At 46.7% G+C, this 13494-nt stretch overlaps 2 protein-coding genes across 2 annotated transcripts in view; both read right to left on the bottom strand.

The window, feature by feature from the left end:
• LOC133243974 (liprin-alpha-1-like) overlaps positions 1 to 2092 on the bottom strand; it is a 333694-nt gene extending 331602 nt beyond the window's left edge. Inside the window, exon 1 of the mRNA XM_061410667.1 lies at positions 903 to 2092. Coding sequence (XP_061266651.1) covers positions 903 to 1028 — 126 coding nt within the window. The 5' untranslated portion in view covers positions 1029 to 2092. The remainder of the gene's footprint in view (positions 1 to 902) is intronic.
• Positions 2093 to 2339: 247 nt separating this feature from the next.
• Positions 2340 to 5423, bottom strand: LOC133243973 (liprin-alpha-1-like). Its single transcript, XM_061410665.1, has 2 exons — positions 4572 to 5423; positions 2340 to 2812 (listed from the first exon to the last, which is right to left on the bottom strand). Exons 1-2 carry the CDS (start codon positions 4686 to 4688, stop codon positions 2591 to 2593), a joined length of 339 nt encoding a protein of 112 aa, XP_061266649.1. The 5' UTR covers positions 4689 to 5423; the 3' UTR covers positions 2340 to 2590.
• Positions 5424 to 13494: the final 8071 nt, after the last annotated feature.

The following is a 13494-nucleotide window of genomic DNA, read 5'->3' as shown; positions in this document are numbered from 1 at the left end:
ACAGTGACCGCTAGGGAGTTTCTCATAAATCACGACACCCACAGACACGACTGCCAGAAACATCACGATTCCACATGGTTACACAGCTTGGGCCTGAGGATCTGAGGGTGAGCAAACACCACTCGACTTGTCTGACCACCGGTATCACTGTCACAGCTCCCTTCAAGGAGCGGAACCTCAGAAAACTAGAGAAGATGGCCAGGCAAGCTGCCTCAGCAGAGCCCACACAGCATGCTCCCATCTCTCCGAGAGAACAGGCTCCACAGGTGTCACCAGACTCGCCTGAGTCAATCAGAAGGAAATTTCAGCATCATCAGGAACACATTTGACAGGCAGTTGCGGGGGGGCGGGGGGAGGGATGAACCGGGAGACTTGGGTTGACATATATACAGCACTGATACTACACATAAAGTCAATGAGTAAGGACCTAGTGTACAGCACAGGGAAGTCTACTCAGTGCTCTGTGGTGAAATAAATGGGCAGGAAATCTAAAAGAGAGACAGATACGTAAATAGATAGATAGATAACTGATTCACTTTGCTGTACAGCAGAAATTGACACAGCAGTGTAAAGCAACTATACGCCAACAAATGAATGAATGGATGGATGAATTTTTAAAAAAGGAACACAATGGGCCCCCTAGAACTTGTGGAAATGAGGAGTCCACACCCAGGGTGCAGCACAGCGCCAGGGCTGCCCTCATGTTGGTCCACTGCCAACGGACCGCCTGGACCAGGCCTCTTCTACCCCAGAGACCTCATCTCAGAGGCAGGGAGGCAGCCAGTCTCGGTCTCTCCAGTGCTCTGCTCTTACTCACGCAGCCATTCCAAGGCTGAGATCCCCGGGAGAACAAGGGAACCACATTCCACCTCAGGACAACAGACACAGCCACCGTCACTCACTTCGTGGACGTCCTGCTCAAGTTTTCTGTTCACGTCCTCGGATTTTAGGAGGTCCTTCCTGGCCGTGTCCAGGTCCTGCTCCAGCTCTGTCACGTGGGCAGAGAGGGCTGCCAAGCGCTCCTTCATCTGGCTCTGCTCCCGCGACTGGCTCTCTATGATTTCCTGGAGCTTGATCACCTTAGCCAGGTCTTCCTCCTGGCTTAGAGAGCCGTCAGAGGGTCTCTAAGGGGGAAAGGAAGCCTTACACAGCCTGGTTTTGGGAGGGAGGGAACACAGTACGTCTGGGCAATCGGTGAGGTCAAAACTGCCTTCTGCGCTCTGGGAGATCACAGGACCCTCATGGCCACCCAGACCTACATGGTGCATCAGTGAGAGGTCCCGACAGCCCTGCACAGACTGGATGGTAAGACGAGAACCAGACAGAGAGCGAGACCAAGGACTTTCCTTTCCATTGGCGCTTGGCATGTTTTCTTGCTCGTGATGTACATCAAACACCATGTCCGTTAGTATCTTTTCTTCGTTATTCTCCTCTGAAAGAATCATCAGCTAAAACCAGAAAACTGAATCAGAGTGAAGAAATAAGTAAAGACAGCAAAACTCCACCTGGAAAAACTCAACTCTAAACTGAAAACACAACATAAAAAGAAAATACATGGTGATGCTATCCATCCCGAATACCACCAGGTGATTAGAGTCAGAATTTGTCTTCTACTGGACAAAGGGGTACTTAAGAGATCCTGAAACTCTGAGTCACAAGTCTAGTTTACTAGTCATTAAAATAACCCTGGTGGGCGGGTCCTCAATCAGAAAGATAAATAACATCTGATGCCCACCACTACAGCCTTCATTCTTTTTGAAAATGAAAGGATTCAAATGGCAAACCCTTCACTGAAATTACACAATGACTGATCAAACTTACCTCTTTATGTGTGGCACCTAATTCTTCTTCTAACAAACTACACCTTTTGAGTGCTACTTGTAATCACGCTCTCAACTCAAATAAAAGGGGCCGAGTCACTGTTTGTTGATGTGTGTATATACGTTAGTACACTTCTTAGTGTGTACTCACCCTAATACATGGATACTGTCACAGAACACCTTTAATGTCTCTCATTGATCTTAACGTCAAGAAAATCTGCTTGTTAACAGCTTTAAATTCTATGTTTGAGAGAACAAAATGATATCCTAAATTAATTCTATTACCCAGTTTTTTTTATTTTATTTTTAAACTTTACATAATTGTATTAGTTTTGCCAAATATCAAAATGAATCTGCCACAGGTATACATGTGTTCCCTATTACCCAGTTTTTAACTGCAAGTTGATATACAGAACATAATAAATCTTGAGACATTCGTGGCAACTAATACTTTTTAACTGGTGGCTTCCCAAGTGGCTCAGTGGTAAAGAATCCGCCTGCCAATGCAAAACGGCAGGTTTGATTCCTGGGTCGGGAATATTCCCTGGAGTAGAAGATGGCAACCCACTCCAGTATTCATGCCTGGGAAGCCCCATGAAGAGAGGAGCATGGTGGGCTATAGTCCATAGTGTTACAAAGATTCGGACATGACTGAGCATGTACACAGGCAACGCTTTTTAACCATATAAAACTCTGACTTCTTACAGAAAAAAATGTATATACAAGAATTCAAGAAGCTCAGAAGTCAACTAGTTACATAAATACGTGCATCATCCACCTAACAAAGCAGCAAGTGTACAAATCCAGGACGGCTGGGTGGCTGGTACCTTCTTGTCCAGGGCCTTGTCGTGCTCAAATAGCAATTTCTGCGCCCTGAGCACCTCCATCTCTCTGGTCATGCTGGCTGGGGACCGTGCCTGCTGCTTGCCCACTGTCATCCGGAGGGACGGCATGTACCGGGAAACCAGGCACTCCAGGTGCTCCAGCAGCAGCTGCAGGGCAGGGCCAAAGGAACACCTTCAACCTCATGCTCGAATTCCAGGCCGATAACTCCTCTCAGCCTCACGCTATAGCCAAAAACATGGTAAGGCACGTCGGAATCCCACCAGTTCAGTCTAAAGTTAGAGTGGACTTCCCCAGGGGCCCAGTAGTTAAGACTCCACACTTCTCCAGGGGTCATGGGTTTTAACCCCTGGTCGGGGAACTAAGATCACACAAAGTGTAGCATGGACAAAACTGTAAGAGAACTCTCTCCTTTCAAATATACTAAAATTACATTAGCTCTCATCAGAAATTTGAAGCAAGGTATGAGAACCCTGAACTGATCCACCCTGGTCTGCTCAGTGGGAAGATGTGAAAAATGACTTGAAAATCAGACAAAGTTTAAAGACAGCAACACGGAGGCCAGTGGTGACCCCCGAGGGACAAATGTCAACACGTGAGAATCCCCCTACTGACCCTGGTGTTGTTTCTTTTGGCTTTTAGCTCAGCGATTTCCTCTTCTCTTTTAAGAAACTGCTCCCTGTATATTTTTAGCTCTTCAGGAGTTGGAAACTCCTAGAAAACAGTTAAATGAGAAACTAAATGCAAACATAAATTAAGAAGAGAGTGAGACTGTGAAGACTGACCCTGTCAAGTCTCTCCAGGCTCCACACAAAGGATCTCCATGCCCCTCCAGAGAAGAGGGGTCCACTGACCCCAAGACCACACAGACCACCACAACTCAGACCAGCCTTCAGCCTCTACCTCGACCTGGCAGGCACGTGGCAGGGGAGAACCCGGAATCCAAGCCTGCCTTCTCAAGACCCAGGGACATCTGAGAAATTTTCCAAAATATAAACCTAACAACAAAGTGGTAAAGAGATTCTTAAACAACACACAGACCAGTGACCTAGAGCCACTGGGGAGAGTGAAGAATAATGGGAAGGTCTACAAGGCCATGAGGCTTTGGAGTGTTCCTCTGGGAGAAAGGCAGATGGCACCTCAGGGCCATCTGTTAGCCTGACTCCACTGAAGCCACCCAGTCATTCAATCAACTGGTTAAAATGTTAAATTTATGTTATATGTACTTTACCACAATTTGCGTGCATGCAGGGCCATCCACGTGGTGAACTTGCTCAAACTGAACCACGTGGAGTCTTTCATTCTTCTCTTTTTCTTTGCAGAAATTAAAAAACCCTGGGCTACGTATCCCCTACTACATACTGAGTGTTCATCACCCAGAACAGCGCCCAGCACTTGTAAGAGGCATGTAGTAGACATGTGTAGCTATGAGGGTATATGTCATACACGTAAGCAGTAGGTACCCATCATTAAAATACTGGACACACTGGTCTGTGCTTTGCAACATGGGAGACATTAACGGGCTTAGCCTTTCTACTTCAAGGACTGACTCTCTAGCTCGATCCTCATGCCCCAGAGATTCCTCCAGCCCGTATATCCTTTCTTTGCAAGAAGGGAGACATTAAGGGGCTTAGCCTTTCTGCTTCAAGGACTGACTGTATAGCTCAGTCCATGTGCCCCAGTGACTTCTCCAGCCAGTGTTTCCCTTCTTGTGGGGCCCCCGCCCATCCTTCACGCAGCAACTGCACAACCTCTTACAAGGTAAACCTGCTGGGGTCTATCCTGCCCACTAAGGCCAAAACGCCCTGGCCGGCAGGGCCCACAGCCATGCTAACAAAATGAAACACAACCCCAATGCTTCGCCGGGTGAGGGCCAATCTGACGGGCCCAGCCCCTGGCTGCTCTCACCTCAGGCCGCTCTGCTTCCAGGATGTGGGCTGAGGCCAAGTCCTTCCTAGTCTTGGCCTTTGCCTTGGGGTTGCAGTGCTGGAATAACGCCCACAGGCGGGCCCTTCTGTGACCCATCCTCGCGGATGCGGGCAGCCCCCCACTCAGGGGCAACCACTATTTCACGGTAGCATACCTCAGCTACCAAGCTATCACCACCAATCTCACACTACGACCACCGCTCTCACACACACTGCTCTCACACACCACTCTCACACACACCGCTCTCACACTATAACCACTGCTCTCACACTATGACCACCAAATGGCATGAAGGCTCTGCCTCCAGCACATCTCCCAGGAGCCCGGAACTGGAACCCGATCAGTCACAAGGGGCTCCGTAGTAACAGGGAGGCTGGCCTCAGGCCCACCGTCAAGGGTGCAGAGAGGGGGGAAGGGCTGACAAAAAGACGACAGGTGAGTGTGGGGTGCAGGAGAAGGAAGGCCATGCCCACGGCTCAGGCCCCCTGTCAAACATGACTCTGCAAGGTACTGGGTCACAGTCGAACTGACCAGTATAAACTTCTTCAGAAACCACCACCCCTGGGAATAAGCATGTCTTTTAAGTGGGCTTCTGCCCCCTCTACCCCCAAAACAAGCCTCCAGTGAGGCTACTGAAAGGGCAGCCCTGAACTCAAGGGCGTCACCAGAACCCACCCAGCTGAGGAGGACTCACTGCGCTAGCTGCTCCTCACTCTCACCCTGAGCTCGGTCCTCCCTGTCAGACTCCCTCACTTGAGCTCAGCAAGGACTTGACCAACCTCGCTCCAGGCACTTAAAATGAACCCACAGTGGGTACAGGGGTTCATTCAACCTGCTGTGAACTCGCCCTTTTAACTTCGACCCTGGGCTGTCAGACCACTCTGCCCCATGGGGGCTGCACGGTGGAGGTTCAGGGGTGTCCCTGCCTCGAGTTGAGACAGCCAGCACCTCCCAGACCCCGCCTGAGTCTTCCACCCCTCTCCTGGCCCCACTCCCACCCTCGCGGCTCTCCACTCACCAGGGCACAGGCCACACTGCTCCTGGCTCAGCCCGGACCTCTGCTGTCACTTGAGGACCTCGGCCCCCAGGGTCCTTGGGGTCCTATATCCACCCATCTCATCAATTACACACTCTGGGAGAGACAGAGTACAGTTTGGGGTCCCGCCCGCAGTTCACCGTGAATATGTTCTCTTTTTTTGGCTTTATCTACTGGAGTTCTCTGAGATGTGTTTTTAAAACCTCAACTGTTGCTTTCAAAAAGACTGTAAAATCACTGTGCTCAACTTTATGAATAAAATATTCATTTTCCAACTTAAAGTGAAACTGGAGGGAAGACTAAAAGCAGTCATTTTTTCAAACTGAAAAAGGAAACCCACATGTGACCAAGTCACAGAATACAGGCCACGTAACCCCTCCTTCCTCAGCCTTCTCCTCCACCACCAGCAGCCTGTCATTACAAGGCCTGCCCTGGGCCGGCAGGGGCAAGGGCAGAGGGGAGACCGGCTCCTCTGTCTCCAGGCTGCGTGGGCCGCTTGCTGAAACAGCCACTGAAACAGCCCAGGCAAACTGGGGATTCTGATCAGAAACACAACCATGGGTACCAAGCAAGGACCCCTGGTTCTTGTTTTCCCCGGTATCAAATAAACTTGATCAATACAATTACTGTGACTGTTACATGTGGCTTCAGATGACAGAAGAGCCCCAGGGTGTCTCCACTTCCAGTGACAGATGCAAACAGTTTCTAGCCTACCAAGAGCTAGGAAAGCTAAATACGGTTTAAAAGAGGTCCTTAGGCAGCCACAATCTAAGATTTTAAACAAAAGGGAAGACCAGTGAAGGAGCTGGAGACTGAGAGGGCCGCCCCTTCCCTCGGGGCATGTGAGCAAAGCAGTCTTTGTGAAGAAAAGGCAGGGAAAAAGTCAAGCAGAGGGGGTTGGCTAACACACCTCTGGAGGGTTCCTTGGGCTGTGGAGACAAAAAATCGAGCGAAGGCCTGACGTGTCAGTCCAGATGTCAGAAAACGTACCCAACACTCTGCCCAAACCAGCTGAGTGCTGACTATCAGTCACCTTGTGGTGCTCAGGAGACAGACGGTGGGCTTCAGGACCTGCTGAGAAGTAGGAGCCCTGGGAGGCACCCCAGACTTCCAGACGCTGGAAATGCAAGAAAGCTCCTCCCTGGGGTCGGAGGGGAAGGTGAGTGAAGGCTGCTGAGACTGAGCTTACAAGGACCCTCCAGCCTCACGTCCCCCAGGCCCTGAGTGAACAGACAGCTCTGTCCCCACTGGAAGTCTGCATCAGAGGAAACTCTGGAGAAGGCAGCATCACTCAGAACCTCTAGGGCTTTCCAAACATAATGTCCAACATGCAACCAAAAAAGCAAAAGAGGGTGTAACAACAAACAGGACCAAGAGGAAAAGAGCTGAACCAGACCCAGAGGTATCAGATGTATATCAGCATATCAGAGGTATGCTACAGGTATCAGATGCAAACGTCACCTGTTCAAAAATATACTCGACAAAAGGAAAAATTTCTGAGAATCAAAACCAACTCTAGAACTTTACAATAACAGTGACTGAATTTAAGAACTCAGTCTCTGGGCTTAACATCAGATTGGACGTAGCTGAAGAGAGATCAGTGAACTGAAGGACGGATCAGTTACAATATATATATATAAGAGGGAAAAGGGATAGAATGTATTGAAGGAGCCTTTTGTTAAACTATGTTGTTAAAAACTATAAATGGGGACCCTCATGGTGGAGAAAAGACAGAAAGGGGAATAAGAAATGCCTCCAGGGGTTGAAACTAAAGAGCCTCTTAATGAAAGTGAAAGGGGAGAGTGAAAAAGCTGGCATAAAACTCAACACTCACAAAATGAAGATCATGGCATCCGGCCCCATCACTTCGTGGCAAATAAATGGGGCAACAATGGGAACAGTGACAAACTTTATTTTCTTGGGCTCCAAAATTACTACAGATGGTGAAATTAAAAGACGCTTGCTCCTTGGAAGGAAACCTATGACAAACCTAGACAGCATAATAAAAAGCACAGACATTACTCTGCCAACAAAGGTTCATTTAGTCAAAGCTATGTTTTTTCCAGTAGTCATGTATGGATGTGAGAGTTGGCCCATGAAGAAGGCTGAACACCAAAGAATCAATGCTTCTGAACTGGGGAGTTGGAGAAGACTCTTGAGAGCCCCATGGACTACTAGGAGATCCAATCAGTCAATCCTAATGCAAATCAGTCCTGAATATTCATTGGAAAGACTGATGCTGAAGCTCCAATACTTTGGCCACCTAATGCAAAGAACTGACTCATTGGAAAAGAACCTGATGATGGGGAAGACTGAAGGCAGGAGGAGAAGGGGACGACAGAGGATGAGCAGGTTGGATGGCATCACTGACTTGATGGACATGAGCTTGAGCAAGGTCCGGGAGTTGGTGATGGACAGGGAAGCCTGGTGTGCTGCAGTCCATGGGGTTGCAACGGGTCAGACATGGAGTGACTGAACTGACTGACAGGGACAGTGGCAAGAGTTGGTTCAAGAATCAGACCATTGACTCAAAAATGAAAACCACACATTGGTTTCAGCAGCTCTGCAGGTGCCTAAGGCAAGAAGAAAATGTTCAAGCGCTCAGAGGAAAAAAGATGTGGCTTTTAATGGCACAACAACACTGAAAGCTGACTTTCCAAGAACAAGGAAGTCAGGAGATAATGGACTGGCATCTGTAAAATGCTGAAAAACAAATAACCACCAACCTGGAATTCTATACCCAACAAAAACTCTCTTCGAAAGTGAAAGCAAAATAAAGACTTTTAGGGCAAATGGAAATGAGACAACTCATCACCCACACACATGAGCTAAAAAAAAATATTAAGACAGTGCTTTGGGAAAAAGAAAAGTAGTCCCTGATGGAAATATAAAAAACAAGTAAAGACCAACAATGAGGTAACTGTAAGGGTAAATATTAACTCTACAAAACAATGGTGTTAACACCAAAATTATATCTAACAGTTTAAAGTGTAGCAGTGACAAGGAGGAAACAGTCGTGTCAGGGAGGCAGTAAAAGTACTAAGTTAGACTTGAATGTAAAACACATGCTGTGTCTGCTAATGTGCACCCAACAACCTGACAGAGGAGCACAGAACTAGAGAAACACTTCATACTTCTAAAAGAAGGCAAGAGCAAAGAACACAGGATAGGTGGGACAAACAGAAAACACACAGCAACATGGTGTCTACACACTGAAATATCAACATTATAAACAGAGCAAATACTTTCATTAAAAGATAAAGTGTCAAACTGATTCCCATGAAAACTATACACTATTCAGAGGTACATGTTAAGACGGAAGGTCTTTTAGACAGGTGAAAGTAAAAGATACCCAGGCCAACAAGGACAGAAAACTGACATGGCAATATCACTGTCAAATAGTGTCTAAAGAAAGAAGCATTACTAGCGATAAAAAGGAGCATCTCATACTGATACAAGTTCGGTCTAGCAAGAAGATGAGGATTCTAAATGTGAATGTACCTAATAACATAACCTCAACATATCAATACATAAAAACTGACAGAAATAGAAAAGGAGTAACAGTCGAGTTCATAATCCCAGTGGGAGACGTTAAAGACACATCTCTTGTGGAACTGGGCACCCTGGTATGTAGTCACCTGCAGCCATGAAGTACCTGAAATGTGGCTGGCTCTACAATGAGATGTGCTGCAAGCCTGAAACACACACTGAATTTTAAAGACTTAACATGAAAAAAAGAACGTGAACTATTTCATTAGCTTTTATCATGTTGATTACACACTGAAATGATAATATTTTGAGTGTGTTAAAATAAAATATATTACAGGTAATTTCACCTACTTCTGCTTTTATTCAACGTGGCCTCCAGAATCTGAATTACGTGGTGACAAACCTGATCTAACTGGTATTGCATTCCCACTGATACCTATTATTTTCAAGAGCCCAAGGAACATATAACAAAAAGAACATGTATTGGGCCATTAGGAAAGCTCAAATTATTTCAAAGGACTGTAATAACGCAGGGTGTACTTAAGGATTGCAGTGGGCTGATGGTTTACGGGCCCTCAAACTTCACCCGGCACGTGGTGATGATCTGAGGAGGCAGGCACTCTGGGAGGGGTCTGGCCAGGAGGGAATGGGCTCCTGTGCTGGGAGGACAGGGAGAAGCAGCAGGCAGTCTAGGAACCAGGAAACAGGCCTCACCAGATGTGGCACCTGCTGGTGATCTTGGGACTTCCCAGCCTCCAGGCCTACAAGAAACAACTTTCTGTTGTTTATCATCTAGTCTATGAGATTTATAACAGTAGCCCAAAAAGACGAAGATGGGGCTTTTCATGGAACTAAGCTAGAAATCAAAAAAGGGTCACTAGAAAAACCTTCCCAAACATTGGGAATTTAAATGACATACTGCTTGAAGAATTTCATGAATAATAATTTTAAAAAACACAATGAAAATTAGAAAATACTTTTCCATAAAAGATAGTAAAAATCTGGCTTCTTCAAACTTGTGGGATGCAGCGGACTGTGTTTAGAGAGTAACTTAAAGCCTTAAACACATATACTGGAAAAAAAGGAAGGCTAAAAATCAATTAAGCCTCTATCCCTAGAAACAGAAAAAAAGCAAAGCAAATGAAACACAAGGCAGATGGGGAAAAAAGCAGCAGAAAATAAGGAAACAGAAATCAAATATGAATTTTTTTTTTTAAACAAAGCCAAAAGTTGGCTCTTTGAAAGGACCGATAAACCTGATAAACCCCTAAAGAGACTGATTAAGAAAAAGAGACAAAGCACAAATCACGAGCGTCGAGGATTTTTAAAAGGGGAGACAACACATCTTGCAGATAAGAAAGATATTATGAACCACAGTTCACTTACTAACTGGAGAGTCTGCTCGCCTCAATAAATTCCTAGCAGGGGGAAATGCTTTACTGAAATAGACCCAAGAAGACATACAATATGAGAAAATTTTATTTGCATGAAAAAAATTACACCTGAAATTAAAAGCCTCCCCACAATGAAACCAATTGGTTTTGCCAATCATTTTTTCCAAAACTCTAGGGAAGAAAACAGTAATCTCACAGGAATTTTTGGGGTAAACAAGGAACACTCTCCAACCTTATTTTATAAGACTAGCATAACCTTGATACTAAAACCAACCAGGAAGAAGTACAAGAAAGTAAAATTACAGACTCTGAGTATAGACGAAATAATCCTAAATAAAACACTAACAAATAAAGTCCAACTGAAGGAGAATACATCAAGATCAGGTTGGGGTTGTTTTAGAAACACTAAATTTTTTAAAAGTTAAATTACCACATAAAAGAAAAACCATCTGTTTCAAAATCTGCGGAAAATAAACTTAAGAAAATTTAATGTAATAATTTTAGTTCATGACTAAGAAAAAACTCTTACTAAACTAACAGAGAAGAATTTACATATTTTGATAAAAATATCTACAAAAAAGCTAATATCCTGTGTGATGGTGAAATACTGAAAGCTTTTCCTCTGAAAATGGGACAGAGACAAGGATACTGACTCTCACTACTTCTGTTCACCAATGTACTGGAGATCCTAGTCCGTATAATAAGGCAAGAAGAAGAAAAGGGTTATCACAGTTGCAAAGGGAAAAAAAAAAACTTATTTGCAGACATAATTGTGTATACATAAATAAATACAATTAGAATTATTTGAAATAAATGGATTTAGCAAGTGAATATAGAAAAGTCAGTTCTATATTAGGAATTTATAATGGCACTGAAAATATCAAGATATCTAATTAAACATGTGCAAAACATACAGCAAACTATAAACTTCTAAGATAAATTAAAGAAGATCTAAAAAAATGGAGAGCTATATATATTGTGTTCATGGATTGTAAGAACAACATAAAGACATACACACACACACAGAGTTAACCGTGTGAGGCGATGCGTATGTTGGGCAATCATTCCACAACATCTATGGGCATCAAGTCATCACAATGCAGACTTGAAATACACACAAACTGTATCTGTCAATGACTCCTTAGTGAAGCTGGGGGTCTAAAATCAGCGCCTGGCACCTGGTAGCTGGCAGGTGTGGGAACCCGGGTTCACGTGCAGGCTGTACACACTCTTAATCACAGGTGAGACCTGAAGCAACCCAGGAACTCTCCATTTTTCTTTCTGTTTTGCTCTGTTCCCCTTGCCATTTGTGTTTAACAGATTCCCAGTATCGAGTGAGCAGCGTCAATGCAGCAATAATGTTTGCTCATCTAAGGTGGGAGCATGTAACACCAGCAGACTTCCCAATTGCCCCGAGATAACTGGGGTGCCCCATCACAACAGAAAGCAAAGAAACACGACATTCCCTGAGAGAGAGCTGCCCGACGGCAGGGGGAACTAGGTCCACCAGACGTCCAAGGGAACCCCCAGGGGCTTGGAGCCCACGCTGGGCCCCTCAGCTTGAGGCCACACTTACCTTTCCACAATTCTGGGGGTCCTGGCAAAAGAAAGCCAGGCGACAGAAGAGGGATGGTGTGGCTGGCCCATGGGACTCAGGGCAGGACTGACTTGGGTCTGTGCTGGGCTCCACGTCCAGTCACCACCCTTGGAGTGTACAAAGCTCTTGGGATCATTGTAGGTTTTTGGCAAAAAGCAATGGAGCCGAAGTCACTTATGATAGATTTTTTTAAAAATCCTCACTGGGGAGTCACTCAGCACCAGCCTCGGCCCCTAGTGAGATGCAGACTCCTGGTCATCCATGGCTCTGCCAGCAGCCTGCCAGGGCAAGAGGAGGCTCCCGGACACCAGGTGCCACGTGGGGTTCTTCCCCCACTTTGAGTGAAGGGCTGCACCCCCCAGGATGAACCTGGCTCAACCCTTGACCTCTGATGCTGAGGTGCCCATGCCTCCCATGACCAGAGGATCCAGCCTCTCCCGGGGCCTCTGTGTCACTGCACAGGCCTTGTCCATGCGGCCCCAGCAGGCAGGGTGAGTCCTGTGCAGAGCCTCCCAGCTCGCTGGCCTCGCTGCCCCCATTGGAGCCTTGCAGGAACACTGCGTGTCCAACTGAATGAGTGGATGAGGGCCCCTCACAATGACGGTAATGATGATGAGGAGGAGGAAGTGAAGGGGGCTGAGATCCAAGTGTCAGTCCCTGATTCAGGCATCTGTGTGTATTAACTCATTTAACCTCATGACAAGATTGCGTGTCGGGGTGGGAGGGTGGGGGGTGGGTCCTGCCACTGTTCTCACCTTGGAGCCCACAAGTTCACTCTCAGTGTCCAGGGGTGGCTGCAGCCACTGGCCACAGACTGGACAGCTTTAACACAAATTCATTCCCTCCCAATTTTGGAGTCAGAAACCTGTGATCAAGGTGTGGGCAGGGCTGAGCTCCCTCCAGAGGCTCCAGCAGAGGGTCCCTCTGGCCTGGTCCAGCCCTTGGGGGACCCCAGACCTCCCTGGGCTTGTGGCCACATCACCCCGACCTCTGCATCCATCTGCACAAACCTTCTCCCCTGGGTGGGTCTGTGCCTCAGATCACCCATCTCTTTTCTTCCAAGGACACCCGTCATTGGATTTAGGGTCCACATGCATCCTGGGAGATCTGGTGCAGAGGTCAGGAACTTATTTCCATCTGCCGAGACCTTTCATCGGAATAAGGCCACCTCTGGAGTCTGCAGAAGGATGGACGGCTTTCGGGGCCACCACTGAGCCCACCACACTTGTCATGAGGCCACAGGGCAGAGCCTCACTGGGCTTGGTGCAGGGAGCTTCAAAGAAGCAGGGCTCAGTCCTGGGGCTGACTCAAGAAAACAGTTAGGATCAGGACACTCGGGCACAGAGACCAGATGGGCAGGGCTCGGAGGTGTGCTGGTGGGCATGC

This window comes from Bos javanicus, unplaced genomic scaffold (genome assembly GCF_032452875.1).
Source record: "Bos javanicus breed banteng unplaced genomic scaffold, ARS-OSU_banteng_1.0 tig00001692_1, whole genome shotgun sequence".
NCBI classification, from domain to species: Eukaryota; Metazoa; Chordata; class Mammalia; order Artiodactyla; family Bovidae; genus Bos; species Bos javanicus.
This window is presented reverse-complemented; position numbering and strand designations above follow the sequence as displayed.